This window comes from Panulirus ornatus, chromosome 1 (genome assembly GCF_036320965.1).
Source record: "Panulirus ornatus isolate Po-2019 chromosome 1, ASM3632096v1, whole genome shotgun sequence".
Lineage (NCBI taxonomy): Eukaryota > Metazoa > Arthropoda > Malacostraca > Decapoda > Palinuridae > Panulirus > Panulirus ornatus.
This window is the reverse complement of record NC_092224.1, coordinates 15,522,474-15,544,994: the sequence shown is the minus strand read 5'-3', so window position 1 is coordinate 15,544,994 and position 22,521 is coordinate 15,522,474. Positions and strand designations below refer to the sequence as shown.

Sequence of the window (22,521 nt, the reverse complement as noted above, 5' to 3'; positions counted from 1 at the left end):
TTTAATCTCCACTTCATTTTCTCAATGATAACTAATTAAAACTGTCTTAACTTACTCTTTTACCAACATCAGTTGATACTGACAACCCTAATCAATATATAAATTGTTCTCATAAGACTTTGTTTTCATTTAAGAATTCATCCAATATATAACAGCATACTGAAAGATATAAACATTAACAAATGATTAGTAATGTTATAGTTTCAAACAAGTCCACAACAGAAAAGTAATTGAAAAGGCTATAAAATAAAGACAGGCAAAAGAAGTTGGATGAAGAAAAGATTTGTGGGTTAAAGTAATTTTGAATGATTGTATAGTTCTCAAGGAAGTTCATCTGATCTGGGTCAGAGTAGCTTCAGTGGTGTTAATATGGTGGGTAACAAGCAAGTTGTGCACCTGTGCAATCAGTACTACAGGGAGTGGAGTTGTCATACACCCATTGCTGCTTGACTACAAAATAGATAATGGATGGCAAATTCTTTTAGCCCATAATACATTCTATCTATCTCTCTATATCTCTGATGCCTGTTCCCTCCGGGAATTCCCATCAAGGGGTAGCCACAGCAAAAGAGTCTCCACTTATCCCTGTCCTTACATGGCTCCCTTGCATACACCATCCATGCATTCTTCCTCTGTTTCTCTCCCTCCACTATTCCTCTACCCTATTTGCCCATGTCACAGGTGGTCTTCCTCTCACACAAACCCCTTTAATTGTACTATCATACACCCTCCTTGTAAAATCTCAGTCTTGCACTCTTTCCACATGCCCAAACCACCTCAAAGTATCAAATTTCACTCCACAATTCACTCCCTTTGCATTCCCTTCCATAACACATCTCTCATACACCCTTTCATTTCTTTCTTCAATCCCTCTGGTCACACCACAGGCTATTCTAAATAGCTCATTTCCATAGCCTGGATTCTTGATCTCCATGCTTCAATCAACATTCATGTTTTGGCTGCATAGGTTAGGGTTGGGAGGACTATGCTGTCACTTAACCCTCTATTCACTTCCATACTTACACCTTTACCCTTCATTATTCTATTAAGGGACCCAATGACTCTTCTACCTTGTACTGTTCTCTCCCTTATCTCTCCTTCCATATTACCACACTTACCTAAGACAGCTCCCAGATACTTAAATTCCCTCACTTCTTCCAGTCTTTTTCCCCCCATATCAACAACACAATTTAGTACACTTTCTTCTTTCATTCTATATGGTTTTAAAAAATCTATACTTTCACTCCATTTCCTTTCAAACACCATTACTTTACTTCTCTTGCATTTACCTTCAATCTTCTCAGCTTACACACATAATAAAACACACTTACAACCATCTGCAACTCCTCTTCACTCTCCACAAACACTGTATCATCAGCAGTCAGGCTCATCACTAGCCACCATACTCTCTGCCAAACTCCATCTCTGCATCCCTTTTCCCTAGTTTTGCTTTCATCTCCCTTATCACTCCATCCATATATACATTAAAACGTGGAGACATCACACAGCCCTGCCTCACACCTATATGAATTCCAAAACTTTCCCTCAGCTCTCCATCCACTATTACACACCCATTTGTTCCTCAATTGAAGGCTTTAACACCATTTAACTGTAGTAAAGTTTGTGAAGGGCATGGTTCCAGTCTGCAACATCCCAGTCTTTTCTTCTTGAATGTAGGCTGGAGGTTGTTGCTTATGGAACTCTTTCTGTTCTTCCTCATTAAGAGGATGCAGCATTAAGACCCCACCTGCGAGTGATTACACCACTAACATAAATTATATTTGGTGGTGAGGTTGTAACATCAGAGTACAATCTTGTCGATGAACGTCTTTCTCCAATGAGTACATCCTTTCCCCACAACTGATTGGAGCACAGCCTTCAAGTTAAAAGAACCCCTGAATAAGGGGTCCTGGAGTTATAACATGATAACTCCTCCAAGACAGGGGTCCTGAGCAGTCATTTCTCCAAGCTTATTCAGTGTCTTTCTATATGACTTTACACCACCTACTACAAACCAAAGAATAAAAGTCCTCTCATATGCATATGACCTCACAACTACATCCCAGCACCTTGTTATTACTCAGAAAACAACAATAATGCAGCACTGCATCATGTAGTCAGAACACCAAATTACTGGAATAAAGTCTGTATCTCCATAGAAATCTACCATCACCCTCTTAACCACTGACAAATATGAAATAACCCTGAATGATCAACTGCTCCCACTCAAGAAAACTCCAAACATACTTGGTAACCCATTTGAAACTTAATGACATTCACTTCCCGCAGACATCAACACAAAAGCCATTAACAAACTAAATGCCCTCAGAACACTTACTGACACCAGTTTAAGAGAAGTTAAAGATTCCTTTAGTATCCTCTATATATAGTTCATCTACTTAAAATATGCCTCATTCGCCTGGTCATTCATCCTTTCAGAAGAAAATACAATAAACATGCAAATCACACAAGACAGAGCACTACAAACAATCATTGGCTGTCTAACAACCACAAACATTAAACACTTGCACAAATCAAAAATACTTCCAGTAAAATCTCAACCAAACAACTTCATATCCAACCATCCACCCAAACAGAAAATAAATGCTTATCCATACTTCCTACTTCAGCAACCTTGATTTACAACACCAACCACCAATATACACATCACTGACCAAACACTTCTTTGTCTGTTCTTGGCACTAAGTTGTTAACATAATAAACAACAAAGAAAGTTATAATGACTCAACTAGCAATGAATAAGCACTCTCTAACCCAGTCTTAAACTCAACTCTACCAAAAATGCACCCATCTGCAACACTACTCCCTAGGCATATTAGAGTTACATTCCCTTCAGCATCATAAGAACTGACTAAACATGTAACAAGACCCATCATGTCCAAGATGCTATTTCCTTACTGAAGACAATCAACACTCTCCTCAAATGTCTTGCATTCACTCCACAAAGAAATACAAATCATATCACACAACTTGTGGTCCCACCCAGGTGAGATCACTGGCTTACTTTGCACAGCAGGAGCCCTATAAAGGGATTCTAGGGCAGGAAGTTAAGATAACGTACACCTCAAAATTCTGTTGTTCCAAATAGTTATTTCTCTAAATACTATGAAGTAAGAGCAAACTTATCAGGTAAACTGTACTTTGTAGTAATGGCAATTTATTTGAAATCTTGAGGCATTACTGAATTCTTTATAAATTTTACTTTAAAGCTGAATACTTGCTCAAAGCTTCCCATGAAGTCATATCTCAATTTTGAATGCATTTCTATGCTTGCATGCATAAGCTGTACAGACACTATGAAATGCAAAAATTCTCCTTACTTTATCTGTCGAAGCTAATGCAATATCAACTTAACCTAAGTGAAACAGGTTAAATTTTGGTGGTTGTGTATTTCATCTGTATAACTAAAAGACAATATTAGACATTATCATGTGATCTTGTAATTCAATAAAGTATTGCATTAGCTGTTCTTTAAACATTTCCATATAACAGTAAGTGTGGTTAATATGTATGTTAGAAAGCCCTTTCCCAGTTAAGTGTAAGGAAGTCTAAATCAAGAAATTATCATCTCATAAAGGGATAGCAGCAAAGGTTCCTCCACTCCCTCAACTAGGTGAGCACTCACACATCACCAAAGGATATGGACTTCTGCAGGGGCCTGATGGAGGAAGCTGGGCCTGAGGGCTTCAGGATGCCAGTAGGAGGGGACTCAGGAGCCTCGTTCTCCTTGCCGCAATCACCTTAAGGGGAGCCATTAGTCGGGTCAGGTCTATGTATGGTGCTCCAGTTTACACCAAAGTTGTGTACTGTATTTATCATAGATACCTAACCATGGCAGATTTTGAATTATATCAAACTTTCAGAATGAAAATAATGTCCCCTTTGAGACAAAAACAGGGAAATATTAAAAAAGCTTTCACCATAATGTTTTGAAGGCACAGTTGAAGATAACAATACCATCTTTAATTTCAGTTCTGTTTGAGTTGCACTGCTTGATTTCATGGTGAGAATGCAAGAATGCTTGGAGTTACTTCTGCCAAAACTAAGGTAACATCATAATCTGCCATGTTAATTATCATGAAGAGGTGTATATAAGGCATATGGACTGAAAAACAAAAGTAACAACAAATGTAATAGGATTTTTAATGGAAAACATAAACAGACAGGACAATAAGTTTTGTTGTGTCTATATCATGTAAATTTTGACCTATTACCAAAGCAGGATGGTGTAAGCAGAATTATCCCACAATATTTCAGATGCTAATCACCTCTACTCATCAACAAAATGAAGAACCAACATTCAAAAAATGACTTGTTCCACTTGCACATATAAAGAAATAAGAATAAGAAAAAAATCTTATGTGACACAGCATATATACTTAAGGGGAAGTTAGATTACAGCAACAGAGATAAATAAGCAGTTAATGGTCACACACATGATAGCTAGAGACTGAGTGTGAACGAATGTGGCCTTTTTTGTCTGTTTTCCTGGTGCTAGCTCGCTGAAGCTGGGGGTGGCTGTTGTTTCCTTTGGGGCGGGGAAGCAACAGAAATGGGTGAAGGCAAGCAAGTATGAATATGTACATGTGTATATATGTAGATGCCTGTGTTTGTGTGTATGTATATGTATGTATATGTTGATATGTACATGTATGTATATGTGCATGTATGGGCATTTATGTATATATATGTGTATATGAGTGGATGGGCCATTCTTTGTCTGCTTCTTGACGCTACCTTGCTGATGCTGGAAACAGCAATTAAGTATAATAAAGAAAAAAATCTTTTAGGAGATTCAGTGATTATTCGCTTCATATTTACTGGGTATCTACAGGCTTGGGGATGCAAAACGAAATATTTTCCTTGATCAGTTCAAGTATACAAGAGTTTCATTACGTCACAATTCAATTCTAAAACAAAAAGGTTTCAAGGATAAAAACTGTTAGAATTTTTATGAGGGTAATAGATTTGGTTGAAACCTCAGTTAAGGGTATATTTTGCATGCTGAATTCGAATCTGGGATGAAATATACGTTGGGAGACATGAAAGCTAGTAAACAAATAATTAATTGTTTCTCTTTTAAAAGATTCTGCAATTATTCAGTTCATATCTAGTGGGTATCTTTTGACATCTTTTTATGATGTTCTGGAAGGAGGTAAATAGGGTGCGTAAGACAAGGGAGCAAATGGGAACTTCAGTGAAGGGCGTAAATGGGGAGGTGATAACAAGTAGTGGTGATGTGAGAAGGAGATGGAATGAGTATTTTGAAGGTTTGTTGAATGTGTCTGATGACAGAGTGGCAGATATAGGGTGTTTGGGTCGAGGTGGTGTGCAAAGTGAGAGGGTTAGGGAAAATGATTTGGTAAACAGAGAAGAGGTAGTAAAAGCTTTGCGGAAGATGAAAGCCGGCAAGGCAGCAGGTTTGGATGGTATATATCAGTGGAATTTATTAAAAAAGGGGGTGACTGTATTGTTGACTGGTTGGTAAGGTTATTTAATGTATGTATGACTCATGGTGAGGTGCCTGAGGATTGGCGGAATGCGTGCATAGTGCCATTGTACAAAGGCAAAGGGGATAAGAGTGAGTGCTCAAATTACAGAGGTATAAGTTGGTTGAGTATTCCTGGTAAATTATATGGGAGGGTATTGATTGAGAGGGTGAAGGCATGTACAGAGCATCAGATTGGGGAAGAGCAGTGTGGTTTCAGAAGTGGTAGAGGATGTGTGGATCAGGTGTTTGCTTTGAAGAATGTATGTGAGAAATACTTAGAAAAGCAAATGGATTTGTATGTAGCATTTATGGATCTGGAGAAGGCATATGATAGAGTTGATAGAGATGCTCTGTGGAAGGTATTAAGAATATATGGTGTGGGAGGCAAGTTGTTACAAGCAGTGAAAAGTTTTTATCGAGGATGTAAGGCATGTGTACGTGTAGGAAGAGAGGAAAGTGATTGGTTCTCAGTGAATGTAGGTTTGCGGCAGGGGTGTGTGATGTCTCCATGGTTGTTTAATTTGTTTATGGATGGGGTTGTTAGGGAGGTAAATGCAAGAGTCTTGGAAAGAGGGGCAAGTATGAAGTCTGTTGGGGATGAGAGAGCTTGGGAAGTGAGTCAGTTGTTGTTCACTGATGATACAGCGCTGGTGGCGGAATCATGTGAGAAACTGCAGAAGCTGGTGACGGAGTTTGGTAAAGTGTGTGGAAGAAGAAAGTTAAGAGTAAATGTGAATAAGAGCAAGGTTATTAGGTACAGTAGGGTTGAGGGTCAAGTCAATTGGGAGGTGAGTTTGAATGGTGAAAAACTGGAGGAAGTGAAGTGTTTTAGATATCTGGGAGTGGATCTGTCAGCGGATGGAACCATGGAAGCGGAAGTGGATCATAGGGTGGGGGAGGGGGCGAAAATTTTGGGAGCCTTGAAAAATGTGTGGAAGTCGAGAACATTATCCCGGAAAGCAAAAATGGGTATGTTTGAAGGAATAGTAGTTCCAACAATGTTGTATGGTTGCGAGGCGTGGGCTATGGATAGAGTTGTGCGCAGGAGGATGGATGTGCTGGAAATGAGATGTTTGAGGACAATGTGTGGTGTGAGGTGGTTTGATCGAGTAAGTAACATAAGGGTAAGAGAGATGTGTGGAAATAAAAAGAGCGTGGTTGAGAGAGCAGAAGAGGGTGTTTTGAAATGGTTTGGGCACATGGAGAGAATGAGTGAGGAAAGATTGACCAAGAGGATATATGTGTCGGAGGTGGAGGGAACGAGGAGAAGAGGGAGACCAAATTGGAGGTGGAAAGATGGAGTGAAAAGGATTTTGTGTGATCGGGGCCTGAACATGCAGGAGGGTGAAAGGAGGGCAAGGAATAGAGTGAATTGGAGCGATGTGGTATACAGGGGTTGACGTGCTGTCAGTGGATTGAATCAAGGCATGTGAAGCGTCCGGGGTAAACCATGGAAAGCTGTGTAGGTATGTATATTTCCGTGTGTGGACGTGTGTATGTACATGTGTATGGGGGGGGTTGGGCCATTTCTTTCGTCTGTTTCCTTGCGCTACCTCGCAAATGCGGGAGACAGCGACAAAGTATAAAAAAAAAAAAAAAAAAAAAAAAAATCTTTTGACCTGGGGAAGCAAGATGAGATGTTTTCCAGATTATTTCATGTATAAAAGCATTTCATCATTACTTCAGTTTTAATACAAAAAAGCTTTGTGGCTATAAAATTTTCTGCAATTGTTGGTATTTTTTGAGGGTAATAGATTTGTTTGAAAACCTAAGTACAAGGACGATCTTCCATGTTGAATTCTAATCTAGGGTTGAAATATAAGCTGGGGGACATCAAGTCCTGTCAGTAAGTATTTAATAGTTACTCCTTTACAATATTCTGAGATTATTTCGATCATAATTATTGAGTAATTAATGGCTTAGAAAAGCATTAAGTACAGAGGCACTTGAAAATCTCAGCATAAGGACAAATTTTCATGATGAATTCAAAACTGAAGTTGATATATAAGTTGGGACATTAATACCTGTAAATACATAATCAACTGTTACTCTTTTAGAAGATCCTGATTATTCAGATCGTCTCTCAGCCTGACAAAGCATCACGAGATATCTTCCTCAATCATTTCAAGTACTGAGGCTTTTCACTGTCATAATTCAATTTTAAAACTAAAAGGTTTTTGGGCTAAAATGATTTTGGTATTTTTGTGATGATAACAGATTTGCATGAAAACCTCAGTACACGGACTATCGCGGTGGATTCAAATCTCGGGATGATATATATATTGGGGACACTAAATCCTGTAAATAGGTAATTAATGGTTACTCTTTTAGAAGATTCTGTAATTATACTGTGCATATTTAGTGGGTATCTATTGGCTTGCAGAAGCAAAGCGAGACATTTTTGGTGATTACTTCAAGAAGCATTATATCATGTATTATTTCAAATTTACAACAAAAGGTTTTGGGCCAAAAATTCCCTCAATTTTTGGTATTTTTGTGAAGGTGATGAATTTATTTGAAAGCTCAATACAGGGACTATTTCTTCTGCTGAATTCTAATCTGGGAGTTGAAATACATGTTAGGGGACATTAAGACCTGTAAAGAAGTAATTAACTGTTACTCTTTTAGAAGATTCTGTGATTATTCAGTTCATATTTAAAGATGCATTATGAGATATTTTCCTTGATTCTCTCAAGTATAGAAGCCTTTTATGTCATATTTCAGTTTTAAAATAAAAAGAAATTTGGGCTAACAAATTCCCTAAACTATTATGGTATTTTTGTAAGGATAATACATTTGTTTGAGAACATCAGTATGTGGACAAGATGAACTCGAATCTGGAGTTGAAATACATGTTGGGAAATATCAAGTCCTGTAAATGAGCAATTAACTGCTACTCTTTTACAAGATTCTATGATTATTTGGTTTGTATCTAATATATTTATTTATTTATCTATATTTATTTTGCTTTGTCGCTGTCTCCCGCGTTAGTGAAGTAGCGCAAGGAAACAGATGAAAGAATGGCCCAACCAACCCACATACACATGTATATACATACACGTCCACACACGCAAATATACATACCTATACATCTCAATGTACACATATATATACACACACAGACATATACATATATACACATGTACATAATTCACACTGTCTGCCTTTATTTATTCCCATTGCCACCCCACCACACATGGAATAACAAACCCCTCACCCCCTCATGTGTGCGAGGTAGCGCTAGGAAAAGACAAAAAAGGCCCCATTCGTTCACACTCGGTCTCTAGCTGTCATGTAACAATGCACCGAAACCACAGCTCCCTTTCCACATCCAGGCCCCACAGAACTTTCCATGGTTTACCCCAGACGCTTCACATGCCCTGGTCCAATCCATTGACAGCACGTCAACCCCGGTATACCACATCGTTCCAATTCACTCTGTTCCTTGCCCGCCTTTCACCCTTCTGCATGTTCAGGCCCCGATCACTCAAAATTTTTTTCACTCCATCTTTCCACCTCCGATTTGGTCTCCTACTTCTCCTCGTTCCCTCCACCTCTGACACATATATCCTCTTTGTCAATCGTTCCTCACTCATTCTCTCCATGTGACCAAACCATTTCAAAACACCCTCTTCTGCTCTCTCAACCACACTCTTTTTATTTCCACACATCACTCTTACCCTTACATTACTTACTCGATCAAACCACCTCACACCACATATTGTCCTCAAACATCTCATTTCCAGCACATCCACCCTCCTACGCACAACTCTATCCATAGCCCATGCCTCGCAACCATACAACATTGTTGGAACCACTATTCCTTCATACATTCCCATTTTTGCTTTCCGAGATAATGTTCTCGACTTCCACACATTCTTCAAGGCTCCCAGAATTTTCGCCCCCTCCCCCACCCTATGATTCACTTCCACTTCCATGGTTCCATCCGCTGCCAGATCCACTCCCAGATATCTAAAACACTTCACTTCCTCCAGTTTTACTCCATTCAAACTTACCTCCCAATTGACTTGACCCTCAACCCTACTGTACCTAATAACCCTGCTCTTATTCACATTTACTCTTAACTCTCTTCTTTCACACACTTTACCAAACTCAGTCACCAGCTTCTGCAGTTTCTCACATGAATCAGCCACCAGCGCTGTATCATCAGCGAACAACAACTGACTCACTTCCCAAGCTCTCTCATCCACGACAGACTGCATACTTGCCCCTCTTTCCAAAACTCTTGCATTCACCTCCCTAACAACCCCATCCATAAACAAATTAAACAACCATGGAGACATCACACACCCCTGCCGCAAACCTACATTCACTGAGAACCAATCACTTTCCTCTCTTCCTACACATACATGTGCCTTACATCCTCGATAAAAACTTTTCACAGCTTCTAACAACTTGCCTCCCACACCATATATTCTTAATACCTTCCACAGAGCATCTCTATCAACTCTATCATATGCCTTCTCCAGATCCATAAATGCTACATACAAATCCATTTGCTTTTCTAAGTATTTCTCACATACATTCTTCAAAGCAAACACCTGATCCACACATCCTCTACCACTTCTGAAACCACACTGCTCTTCCCCAATCTGATGCTCTGTACATGCCTTCACCCTCTCAATCAATACCCTCCCATATAATTTACCAGGTATACTCAACAAACTTATACCTCTGTAATTTGAGCACTCACTCTTATCCTCTTTGCCTTTGTACAATGGCACTATGCAAGCATTCCGCCAATCCTCCGGCACCTCACCATGAATCATAAATACATTAAATAACCTTACCAACCAGTCAACAATACAGTCACCCCCTTTTTCAATAAATTCCACTGCAACACCATCCAAACCTGCTGCCTTGGCGGCTTTCATCTTCCGCAAAGCTTTTACTACCTCTTCTCTGTTTACCAAATCATTTTCCCTAACCCTCTCACTTTGCACACCACCTCGACCAACACTCCCTATATCTGCCACTCTATCATCAAACACATTCAACAAACCTTCAAAATACTCACTCCATCTCCTTCTCACATCACCACTACTTGTTATCACCTCCCCATTAGCCCCCTTCACCGAAGTTCCCATTTGCTCCCTCGTCTTACGCACTTTATTTACCTCCTTCCAAAACATCTTTTTATTCTCCCTAAAATTTAATGATACTCTCTCCCCACAACTCTCATTTGCCTTCTTTTTCACCTCTTGCACCTTTCTCTTGACCTCCTGCCTCTTTCTTTTATACATCTCCCAGTCATTTGCATTTTTTCCCTGCAAAAATTATCCAAATGCCTCTCTCTTCTCTTTCACTAATAATCTTACTTCTTCATCCCACCACTCACTACCCTTTCTAATCAACCCACCTCCCACGCTTCTCATGCCACAAGCATCTTTTGCGCAAGCCATCACTGCTTCCCTAAATACATCCCATTCCTCCCCCATTCCCCTTACCTCCTTTGTTCTCACCTTTTTCCATTCTGAACTCAGTCTCTCCTGGTACTTCCTCACACAAGTCTCCTTCCCAAGCTCACTAACTCTCACCACCCTCTTCACCCCAATATTCTCTCTTCTTTTCTGAAAACCCCTACAAATCTTCACCTTTGCCTCAACAAGATAATGATCAGACATCCCTCCAGTTGCACCTCTCATCACATTAACATCCAAAAGTCTCTCTTTCACGCGCCTATCAATTAACACGTAATCCAATAATGATCTCTGGCCATCTCTCCTACTTACATACGTATACTTATGTATATCTCGCTTTTTAAACCAGGTATGCTCAATCACCAGTCCTTTTTCAGCACATAAATCTACAAGCTCTTCACCATTTCCATTTACAACACTGAACACCCCATGTACACCAATTATTCCCTCAACTCCCACATTACTCAACTTTACATTCAAATCACCCATCTCTATAACCCGGTCTTGTGCATCAAAACCACTAACACACTCATTCAGCTGCTCCCAAAACACCTGCCTCTCATGATCTTTCTTCTCATGCCCAGGGGCATATGCACCAATAATCACCCATCTCTCTCTATCAACTTTCAGTTTTACCCATATCAATCTAGAATTTACTTTCTTACATTCTATCACATACTCCCACAACTCCTTGCTCTTGTCCTTTCACTAATCCCTGACTTTACTCCCAAGACATTCCCAAACCTTTACTCCTCCCCTTTACCCTTGAGCTTCGTTTCACTCAGAGCCAAAACATCCAGGTTCCTTTCCTCAAACATACTAGCTATCTCTCCTTTTTTCTCATCTTGGTTACATCCACACACATTTAGACTCCCCAATCTGAGCCTTCGAGGAAGATGAGCACTCCCCGCGTGACTCCTTCTGTTTCCCCTTTTAGAAAGTTAAAATACAAGGAGGGGAGGGATTCTGGCCCCCCGCTCCCGTCCCCTTTAGTTGCCTTCTATGACACGTGAGGAATGCGTGGGAAGTATTCTTTCTCCCTTATTTCCAGGGTATATATTAACTTGAAAAAGCATTGTGAGATATTTTCCATGATTATTTCAAGTACAGAAGCATTTCACTATGTCATATTTCAATTCTAAAGCAAAAAGGTTCTTTTTTTTTTTGCTTTATCGGTCTCCCGCGTTTGCGACTTAGCGCAAGGAAACAGACGAAAGAAATGGCCCAACCCACCCCCATACACATGTATATACATGCGTCCACACACGCAAATATACATACCTACACAGCTTTCCATGGTTTACCCCAGACGCTTCACATGCCTTGATTCAATCCACTGACAGCACGTCAACCCCGGTATACCACATCGCTCCAATTCACTCTATTCCTTGCCCTCCTTTCACCCTCCTGCATGCTCAGGCCCCGATCACACAAAATCTTTTTCACTCCATCTTTCCACCGCCAATTTGGTCTCCCTCTTCTCCTCGTTCCCTCCACCTCCGACACATATATTCTCTTGGTCAATCTTTCCTCACTCATTCTCTCCATGTGCCCGAACCATTTCAAAACACCCTCTTCTGCTCTCTCAACCACGCTCTTTTTATTTCCACACATCTCTCTTACCCTTACGTTACTTACTCAATCAAACCACCTCACACCACACGTTGTCCTCAAACATCTCATTTCCAGCACATCCATCCTCCTGCGCACAACTCTATCCATAGCCCACGCCTCGCAACCATACAACATTGTTGGAACCACTATTCCTTCAAACATACCCATTTTTGCTTTCCGAGATAATGTTCTCGACTTCCACACATTCTTCAAGGCTCCCAGAATTTTCGCCCCCTCCCCCACCCTATGATCCACTTCCGCTTCCATGGTTCCATCCGCTGCCAGATCCACTCCTAGATATCTAAAACACTTCACTTCCTCCAGTTTTTCTCCATTCAAACTCACCTCCCAATTGACTTGACCCTCAACCCTACTGTACCTAATAACCTTGCTCTTATTCACATTTACTCTTAACTTTCTTCTTTCACACACTTTACCAAACTCAGTCACCAGCTTCTGCAGTTTCTCACATGAATCAGCCACCAGCGCTGTATCATCAGCGAACAACAACTGACTCACTTCCCAAGCTCTCTCATCCCCAACAGACTTCATACTTGCCCCTCTTTCCAAAACTCTTGCATTCACCTCCCTAACAACCCCATCCATAAACAAATTAAACAACCATGGAGACATCACACACCCCTGCCACAAACCTACATTCACTGAGAACCAATCACTTTCCTCTCTTCCTACACGTACACATGCCTTACATCCTCGATAAAAACTTTTCACTGCTTCTAACAACTTGCCTCCCACACCATATATTCTTAATACCTTCCACAGAGCATCTCTATCAACTCTATCATATGCCTTCTCCAGATCCATAAATGCTACATACAAATCCATTTGCTTTTCTAAGTATTTCTCACATACATTCTTCAAAGCAAACACCTGATCCACACATCCTCTACCACTTCTGAAACCACACTGCTCTTCCCCAATCTGATGCTCTGTACATGCCTTCACCTTCTCAATCAATATCCTCCCATATAATTTACCAGGAATACTCAACAAACTTATACCTCTGTAATTTGAGCACTCACTCTTATCCCCTTTGCCTTTGTACAATGGCACTATGCACGCATTCCGCCAATCCTCCGGCACCTCACCATGAGTCATACATACATTAAATAACCTTACCAACCAGTCAACAATACAGTCACCCCCTTTTTTAATAAATTCCACTGCAATACCATCCAAACCTGCTGCCTTGCCGGCTTTCATCTTCCGCAAAGCTTTTACTACCTCTTCTCTGTTTAGCAAATCATTTTCCCTAACCCTCTCACTTTGCACACCACCTCGACCAAAACACCTTATATCTGCCACTCTATCATCAAACACATTCAACAAACCTTCAAAATACTCACTCCATCTCCTTCTCACATCACCACTACTTGTTATCACCTCCCCATTTGCGCCCTTCACTGAAGTTCCCATCTGCTCCCTTGTCTTACGCACTTTATTTACCTCCTTCCAGAACATCTTTTTATTCTCCCTAAAATTTAATGATACTCTCTCACCCCAACTCTCATTTGCCCTTTCTTGGGCTGAAAAATTCTCTGAACTATTACCTGCAATTTTAGGTATCTTTGTGAGGGTAGTATATTTGCTTTTGAAACTTCAATACAAGGACTATTTTTCATGCTGAACTCAAATCTTGGATTGAAATATATGTTGGGCGATATCAAGTTGTGCAAATACACAATGTATGTCATTCTTTTACTTTCTTCTTTCTTTCATACTATTTGCCATTTCCCGCGATAGCGAGGTAGCGTTAAGAACAGAGGACTGGGTCTTTGAGGGAATATCCTCACCTGGCCCTCTTCTCTGTTCCTTCTTTTGGGAAAAAAAAAAAAAAAAAAAAAAAAAAAAAAAAAATAATAATAACTGGACATCTATCGGCTTGAGTAAGCACTATATTTCCTTGGTTATTTAAAGTACAGAAGTGTTTCACTATATCAGATTTCAGCTTTAAAACAAAAAGAATTTTGGACTAGCAATATTCTCTAAACTATAGTTTTGTGAAAGGAATAGATTTGATTGAAAACCTCAGTAAAAGGACTATTGCTCAAGCTAGATTTGAATCTGGGATTGCAATATACTTTGGGGGATATCAAAGCCTGCATATATATAATTAATAATCACTCTTTTATAAGACTGTGTGATTATTTGGTTCATATTTATTGGGTGATTGTCTCAGGTGATTGTCTCAACTGCACTCTTCTTATCATGACACCTCTCTCTTCCCCTTTCACTAACAATGTGATCAAACCATCTTAAACCACAATGTTCTTAAACATTTCATTTCCAGCACCTTCATTCTCCTATGCACACCCTCATCTACAGCCCAAGCCTCACATCCAAACAACACTGTAGATACTACCATACCTTCACAAATACCCATTTTTGCCATCCCAGAACATGACCCCTCTTTCCCCAGATTCCTTAATGCTCCCAGAACCTTTAAACCCTCATCCAACATTCTGGTTTCTTGATTCAATTTGCCACTACAGATGCTCCCCGACATACATCTAAGTTCCATTCTGACCGACCGGTCATATCTCGAAATGGACATAAGCTGGATACGTGTCAGCATGGCATGCAGAATTCATATACCTGTACAGCATTCTTTTGTCCTACTCAATTTCTGCCATGATTATCTTGTTTTTCATTACCCAGCTTTAACATATCATTTTGTAGTTTCTTCTTACCTTTTAAGATTCTTTAGTTCACAGATTGATTCATCCAAACTTTCAATGAACTTTTTGGTAGCTCCCTCCTCAGCACCTGCTGCTTCACCTGTGACTCAAACGTTGTGTAAGAAATATCTTCTTTTAAATCTATTGAACCAACCATGACTTGCTGTGAAGTTCTTGATGTAATCCTCTCCCACTTGCTCCTTCAAAGTCTCAAAAAGATTTCTAGCCTTCGCCTGAATTGTTGGTAAGCTTAGTGGTATACATTTTTGAATCTGATCTTCCAGCCACAGCATCAACAGCCTATCCATTTTGTGGATGGGACCTTGTTGTTGCTTTGTTATAACTATAGACTTCATACTTGCCTAACCTTTAACTGCTTCATGTATTTTTCTTTGTCCTTCAAAATTGTGAAGACTCTCAAATGGGACAACTGTAGATCATGTGCAATCACATTAACTTTTTTCCTCCTTCATAATGGGTGATTACCTTCATTTTCAATTCCAAGTCAAGCATCGTCCTTGGCTTCTTGCCAGATCTATCAACATGTGTTGGGTTTTCCCTCTTACTTGTCATCTTTGGGGTTTAATACAAAAATCATTTGGTCCAGCACAAAAATTCGTTAGATTCACTTGAATAAAGTGCGCTTACTGAATGGTAACTGAGAGCGAGAACTGAGAGAGATGCTGTGATGTACACAATGCGGGGAACGTCTGACATACACTATCTTATGCACACAACTGTTAACACTGATGGATGTAAGACCAAGAATAATTTCTATATTTAAGTATATTTTTTCACTTATAATTTTTTTCTGGTTGTATGTGCAGATGGTCCTAAGGCGCACTGGTCGTAAGTTGGGAACATCTGTATATCCACTCCCAGCTATCTAGAACATTTCAATACCTCTAATTTTTTCCATTCAAACTCAAACCCCAACTAATTCATCCCTCTACCTTGCTAAACCTAATAACCTTGCTTTTATTCACATTTACTCTCAACTTCCTCTTTTCACATACTCTTCCAAACTCAAGCTCAGTCACTGACTGCAATTTCTCACTCAAATCTACCATAAGTGCTGTATCATCAGCAAACAACAACTGACTCACTTATCAGGTCCCCTCAACCCCTACAAACTGCATACTCGCCTCTCTCTCAGAGACTCTTGCATCTACCTCTCTCACTATCCCAACCATAAACTAATCAAACAGTCATGGTGACATCACACACCCTTGCCACAGACCAACCCTCACTTAAAATTATTCATTCTCCACTCTTGCTACTTGTACAAAAACCTTACATCCTTGATAAAACTTCTCACTGCTGTAAGCAGCTTTCCTCACACACTAAATATTCTTAAAACTTATCATATGCTTTCATCAGATCAATAAATGCCTAATCCACACATCCTTTCTCACTTGCTGATACCATACTGTTCCTCCCAGTCTGATGCTCTGCACATGCCTTCACGCTCTCAATCACCACTCTCCCAGGTACACTCAACACAGTCATACCTCTGTAATTTAACCACCCATCTTTATCCCCTTTACCTTTATACAGTGGCACCATACAGACATGCTTTCTGGCAACCCTCGGCACCTGACCATGATCCATACATACATCTGAAAATCCTAACTAATCAATCAACAACACAGTCACCCCCTTCTTAAGAAATTCAACTGCAGTACCATCCACTCCAGCCACCTTGCTACATTTCATCTTATGTAAGGCTTTCACCACCTCTTCTCTCTTCACCAAACCACTCTCCATGACTCATTCTGCATACCAACCTGACCCAAACATCCTACATCTGCTACATCATCAACAGTCCCTCACAATACATACTCCATCCCCCTCCTTACTTCATTACTGCCTGTTACCACTTATCAATTTTCCCCCTTCACTAATGTTCATATTTGTTCTCTTGTTTTTCGTACACTATTAACTTCCTTCAAAAATATCTTATTCTCCGCAAAATTTACTGATATTCACTCCAACTCTTATTTGCCCTCATTTTCAACTACAGCACTTTCCTTTTGACCTTCTGCCACTTCCTGTTATACTACCCCTAATCTTTGCATTCCTTCCCTGTGAGCACCACCTTTGTAAATGCTTCTCTTTTCTCTTTCATCATCCCACTACTCAATAACTTTTCTAAGCTGCTCACCTGCTAACTTATGCAAGTCATACATATCTCTTGCACGTACTAATACTGCATTCCTAGATACCTCCCATTCCTCACCCACTCCCCTAACTTTGTTTACTCTCATCTTTTGTCATTCTGCATTCTATCTCTCCTGATATTTCTTTGCACAAGTCTCTTTTCCAAGTTCATTTACTCTCACCATTCTCTTCAAATCCATAATGTCTTCTCTTTTCTGCAAACCTTTACAAAACTTACCCTCACCTCCACAAGGAAATGACCAGACATCCTATCATTTGCCCCTCTCAGCACATTCCCATCCAAAAGTCTCTCTTTTGCACACCTATCAATTTATATGTAATCCAATAATGCATGTAATCCAATAATGCATCTTTCCTACACACATATGTATACTTGTGTATGCCCCTTTTTTAAACTAAGTATTCCCAATCATCAGCCCTTTTTCAGCACACAACTTCACAAGCTGTTTACAATTTCCATTCACTTTACTGAGTACCTCATCCCCCTTAAATAATACCCTTAACTGCCACATTATTCAACTTTGCATTTAAATTACTTAATACCAATACCCAGGCTCTTGCACCAAACTGTTGACACACTGATGCAACTACTCCCAAAACACTTGATTCTCAGTCTTTCTTCTCATGGCCTGGTGCATAAGCACTAATAATCACCCATCTCTCACAGTCCAATTTAATTTTCACCCACATCAGTCTAGGTCTCACTTCCTTAAATTCTTTCATACATTTCCACAACTCCTCCTTCCTTGTCTCTTGCCCGCTCACCAACCCCTAACCTTACTCCTACAACATTTCCAAACCATATTTCCCCTTCACAAATGACCTTTATTTCACTCAGAGATACAACATCTAAGTTTCTTTCACAAACATACTACCTAACTCTCCTTTCTTCTCATCTTAATTACAACCACACACATTTAGACATCCCAGTCTGAACCTTCGAACAGGAGCAGCATTCCTCTCTTGGCTCCATCTTCTGTTCCATCTTTTAGAAAAACTGAAATACAAGAAGGGTGTTCAGGTAGAGTTCCAGCTCTCTAATCCTGCCCCTTAGTCACCTCCTATGACACATACGAAATATGGAGGTAGAGTTCTTTTTCCCTAACCTCAGGGATATATATATTATCATAATCAAAATATTATCATTATCAATATCATTAATATTATTATTATTATCATTATCAATATTATTATTATTATTATCATTGCAGCTTCCTGCGTCAGCGAGGGAGTGCCAGGAAACAGACGAAGAATGGCCCATCCACTCAAATACACATATACATATACATAAATGCCTATACACGCACATATACATACATATACATATCACCATATATACATATACATACACAGAAATATAAATATGTACACATTCACATATACATACTTGCTTGCCTTCATCCATTCCTGGTGCTACCCCATCCCATAGGAAACTGCATCATTACCCCCTCCTTCAGCGAGGCAGTGCCAGGAAAATGGACAAAAAAAGCCACATTTGTTCACACTCAGTCTCTAGCTGTCATGTGTGATGCACTGAAACCACAGATCCCTATCCACATCCAGGCCCCACAGACCTTTCCATGGTTTACCCTAGATGTGTCATATGCCCTAGTTCAGTCCACTGACAGCACATCAACCCTGGTATAACACACTGTTCCAATTCACTCTGTTCCTTGCATGCCTCTCATCCTCCTGTATGTTCAGGCCCCGATCGCTCAAAATCTTTTTCACTCCATCCTTCCACCACCAATTTGGTCTCCCACTTCTTGTTTCCTTCACCTCTGACACATATATCCTCTTTGTCAATATTTCCTCACTCATTCTCTCCAAATGCCCTAACCATTTCAGCACACCCTCTTCTGCTCTCTCAACTACACTCTTTTTATTTCCACACATCTCTTTTACCCTTTCATTACTTACTCGATCAAACCACCTCACATTGTCCTCATACATTTCATTTCCAACACATCCACCCTCGTCCGCACAACCCTATCTATAGCCCATGCCTCTCAACCATATAACACTGTTGGAACTACTATTCCTTCAAACATACCCATTTTTGCTCTCTGAGATAACGTTCTCTCCCTCCACACAGTCTCCATCGCTCCCAGAATCTTCGCCCCCTCCCCCACCCTGTGACTTACTTCCACTTCCATGGTTCCATTCGTTGCTAAGTCCACTCCCAGATACCTAAAACATTTCACTTCCTCCAATTTTTGTCCATTCAAACTTACATCCCAATCTACTTGTCCCTCAACCTTACTGAACTTAATAATCTTGCTCTTATTCACATGTACTCTCAACATTCTCCTTTCACACACTTTTCCAAACTCAGTCACCAACCTCTGCAGTTTCTCACTCGAATCAGCCACTATCATTTTTTTATATATGTTCACAAGTTCCGATGAAAGTCAAGCAACACTAGGGAAAGACAAAGAAATTGACTCATTCACTCACATCCATCCTCTAGCTGTCAGTATAATGCACAAAATCCAAAGCCCCCTGTCCATATCCAGGCCCCATAATTTCTTCTGTTACTTCCCCTAATCGCATTATAGACCCTGGTTCTACCCACTGACAGCATGTCCTCTGTTGTAAATCACTGTTCTAATTTGCTGTAACCCTAGCATGCCTCCCACCCTCCTGCATGTTCAGGCCCTGAGCCTTCAAAGCATCTTACACTTCCTCCTCCTTCTTAGTTTCCCTCTTTTCCTTGTATCCTTCACTTCTGACGTATACCCCTTTACTCATCCTTTCTTTATTCAACTTCACCATATGTCCAAACCATTTCAGCACACCTTTTTCAGCTCTGACACATATATCTCATAATATTGTGCCTTTCTCTTACCCATCATTTCTTGTTCAATCTACCTCCTTTACATCACAAACTGTCCTCAAACATTTCATTTCCAACTCATTCACCCTATTTTCTATGTTTTTGTCCTTATAGCACTGATGGAACAAATACACCATCAAAACCCTTCTTAGGCCTTAAAGACAGTGACTTCTCTTTCTACACACATTCCTCAATGCACCCAACACTTTTGCCCCTTCACCCATCCTAATGTTTACTTCAATTCCCATGATTCCATTCACTGCCATGTCCACTCCCAGGTATTGGATACACTCCACTTACTCCATGTTCTCTCTATTCAAACATACACTCCAAATATCCCCTTGCTTTTCAGTGCTAAACCTAATAACCTTGCTTCTATTCAAATTTGTTTTCAACTTCCTCCTTTCACATACTCACCCAAATTCACACATCAGCTTCTGCACTTTCTTACTCCAATCTGCCACAATCTCCATATCATCAATAAATAATCATTTCTATTACTACAATTATTCCTATCATCATTATTGCTAAAGAAGTTGTGGGATTGTATGAAAGTGTAAAGAAGTGAGCTTGAGACCAATGTAGGTGAAAATGAAAGTGGATTGCATGAGATGGGTGACTGACAGTGCTCATGCACCTGGTAGCAAGAGGAGTGAGACAGAAACATAAATGTTCTGAAAGGAGCTGGGGGAGTGAGTCACCAATTTTGATGAGAGGAACTGAGCAGGTACTAGTTGGTAGGCAGCCAATGACCAAGGAGGTATATTACCAGTACTAGCCACCTGAGTATTGGGAGGGTTAGCAATGGCTGTGTAGTAAGCCACCACTTTACTGGTTGTCAAGTTGCACTCCTCTTACCCAGATACTTGTCTATTCTTTCAGCTTCACCCATATGTAGACTACTGGCATTCTGTCCACAAAGATACAATCTCGTTTTGTCATACATAATATTTGACAACACTTAACTCACATAACTCATTCTCCTTTCTACATTTTCCTGAGGTAAGCACCATGTGCTATCCCTGCCTTTTGGCAAAATGACTTGCCTGACAATCTGCAATGTTAGCTCCAGAACAAGATAAAGCTGCTGCTTTTCTGATAGAAACTGGTAAAAATGACATTGAATGTCTGACATTATTTTTTTTATAGCATCAATGCAGCTATAAATGTGACAAAGGAATTCATGGAACAAGTATCTTTGCAAGGCACAACTAAATTCTTGGTACCAATATCTTTGCAAGGCACAACTAAAGGGGAGAGCACTTTTAACGGTGTGACTGCTGCTTTTGAAAAATCAGGTGTTGAGTGGCAAAGGGTGATAATTGTCAAGCAAATAGAGCCTGTTTGATGGTGAGAAGATAATCAGGATTAGCTGTAAAAATCAAGAATTAAGTGCAGAGTACAGATTCAGTATTTGAGTTTGAGTTTAATGTTCTTAATTACATTTAGTATCAAGAAGCTCTATTTAACAAAACTCAGGATATGGACCATGTGATGCATGTTGTGGTAGAAGTGGTGATTTTCATCCAAGCCTGAGTTCTCAACCACTGGCAGTTCAGTTAATTCATAAGGAATAGTACCATTTAAGTGGATTACTATACAATGTCAAGCTTATGTATGCTTGCTATGCCAAGGGATTGTCTTGAATTAATCATCTGAGTTGCAATGTGAAACAAATATTTCTGAATGAGGAAGACAAGCTCTCCCTTAATTGCAAAATGAAGGGATTGCAGATCCTTGCTTTTTTGACATTCACATTGGGGCACCTAAATCCTCTGAACATGTGTATGCAAAATAAAAACCAAGTCATGACCACATTCTATGACACTTTATGGGCTTTTCGAAGGAAGCTGTCTTTTTGCAAGAAATAGCTGTCTCACTGCAATGCAGTATATTCCCCCAACTTGAGGTCACTTCTCATCACCACTGGAATGGAAAGTGACTAGAATTTGTAAAAGTCTCTGGTAAAAGATGCTCATCTTAAGCATGAATTCCAGGACAGACCTTCCAACTTCGAGATCTATGAAGCAGAGTTCTGACTTTACGGTACTCTTTTCCCTGTACCACTGTTAGAGCAACATCAGGAACTACAAATAGAATCTCCTGATCTTTAGCATCACATTATGCAAAAGCATTTGTTTTCTGCACTTGAAATTTATGAAATTTACTATCACTTGGGAGAAACATTATATCAACAGAATCCTTTACACTGATATTGTTATCTTTTTTGTAAACATG

General features: G+C 39.9%; 1 protein-coding gene and 1 long non-coding RNA gene across 15 annotated transcripts in view; one reads left to right on the top strand and one right to left on the bottom strand.

Moving 5' to 3' along the window:
• Nucleotides 1–22,521, bottom strand: part of LOC139757224 (uncharacterized) — a 321,083-nt gene that overhangs the window by 12,195 nt on the left and 286,367 nt on the right. For 7 of the 13 annotated variants that reach the window (XM_071677655.1, XM_071678035.1, XM_071678206.1 and 4 more), the window contains one exon: nucleotides 3,647–3,761. The exons of the other annotated variants lie outside the window; for them this stretch is intronic. In XM_071677655.1, the coding sequence (XP_071533756.1) occupies nucleotides 3,647–3,761 (115 nt within the window). The remainder of the gene's footprint in view (nucleotides 1–3,646; nucleotides 3,762–22,521) is intronic. 13 annotated transcript variants of the gene reach the window in all.
• Nucleotides 1–22,521, top strand: part of LOC139757896 (uncharacterized) — a 175,941-nt gene that overhangs the window by 49,484 nt on the left and 103,936 nt on the right. Inside the window, exon 5 of one of the 2 annotated variants that reach the window (XR_011714740.1) lies at nucleotides 3,599–3,730. The exons of the other annotated variant lie outside the window; for it this stretch is intronic. This is a non-coding gene — a long non-coding RNA (uncharacterized lncRNA). Of the gene's footprint in view, nucleotides 1–3,598; nucleotides 3,731–22,521 lie in introns of those variants that run through there. 2 annotated transcript variants of the gene reach the window in all.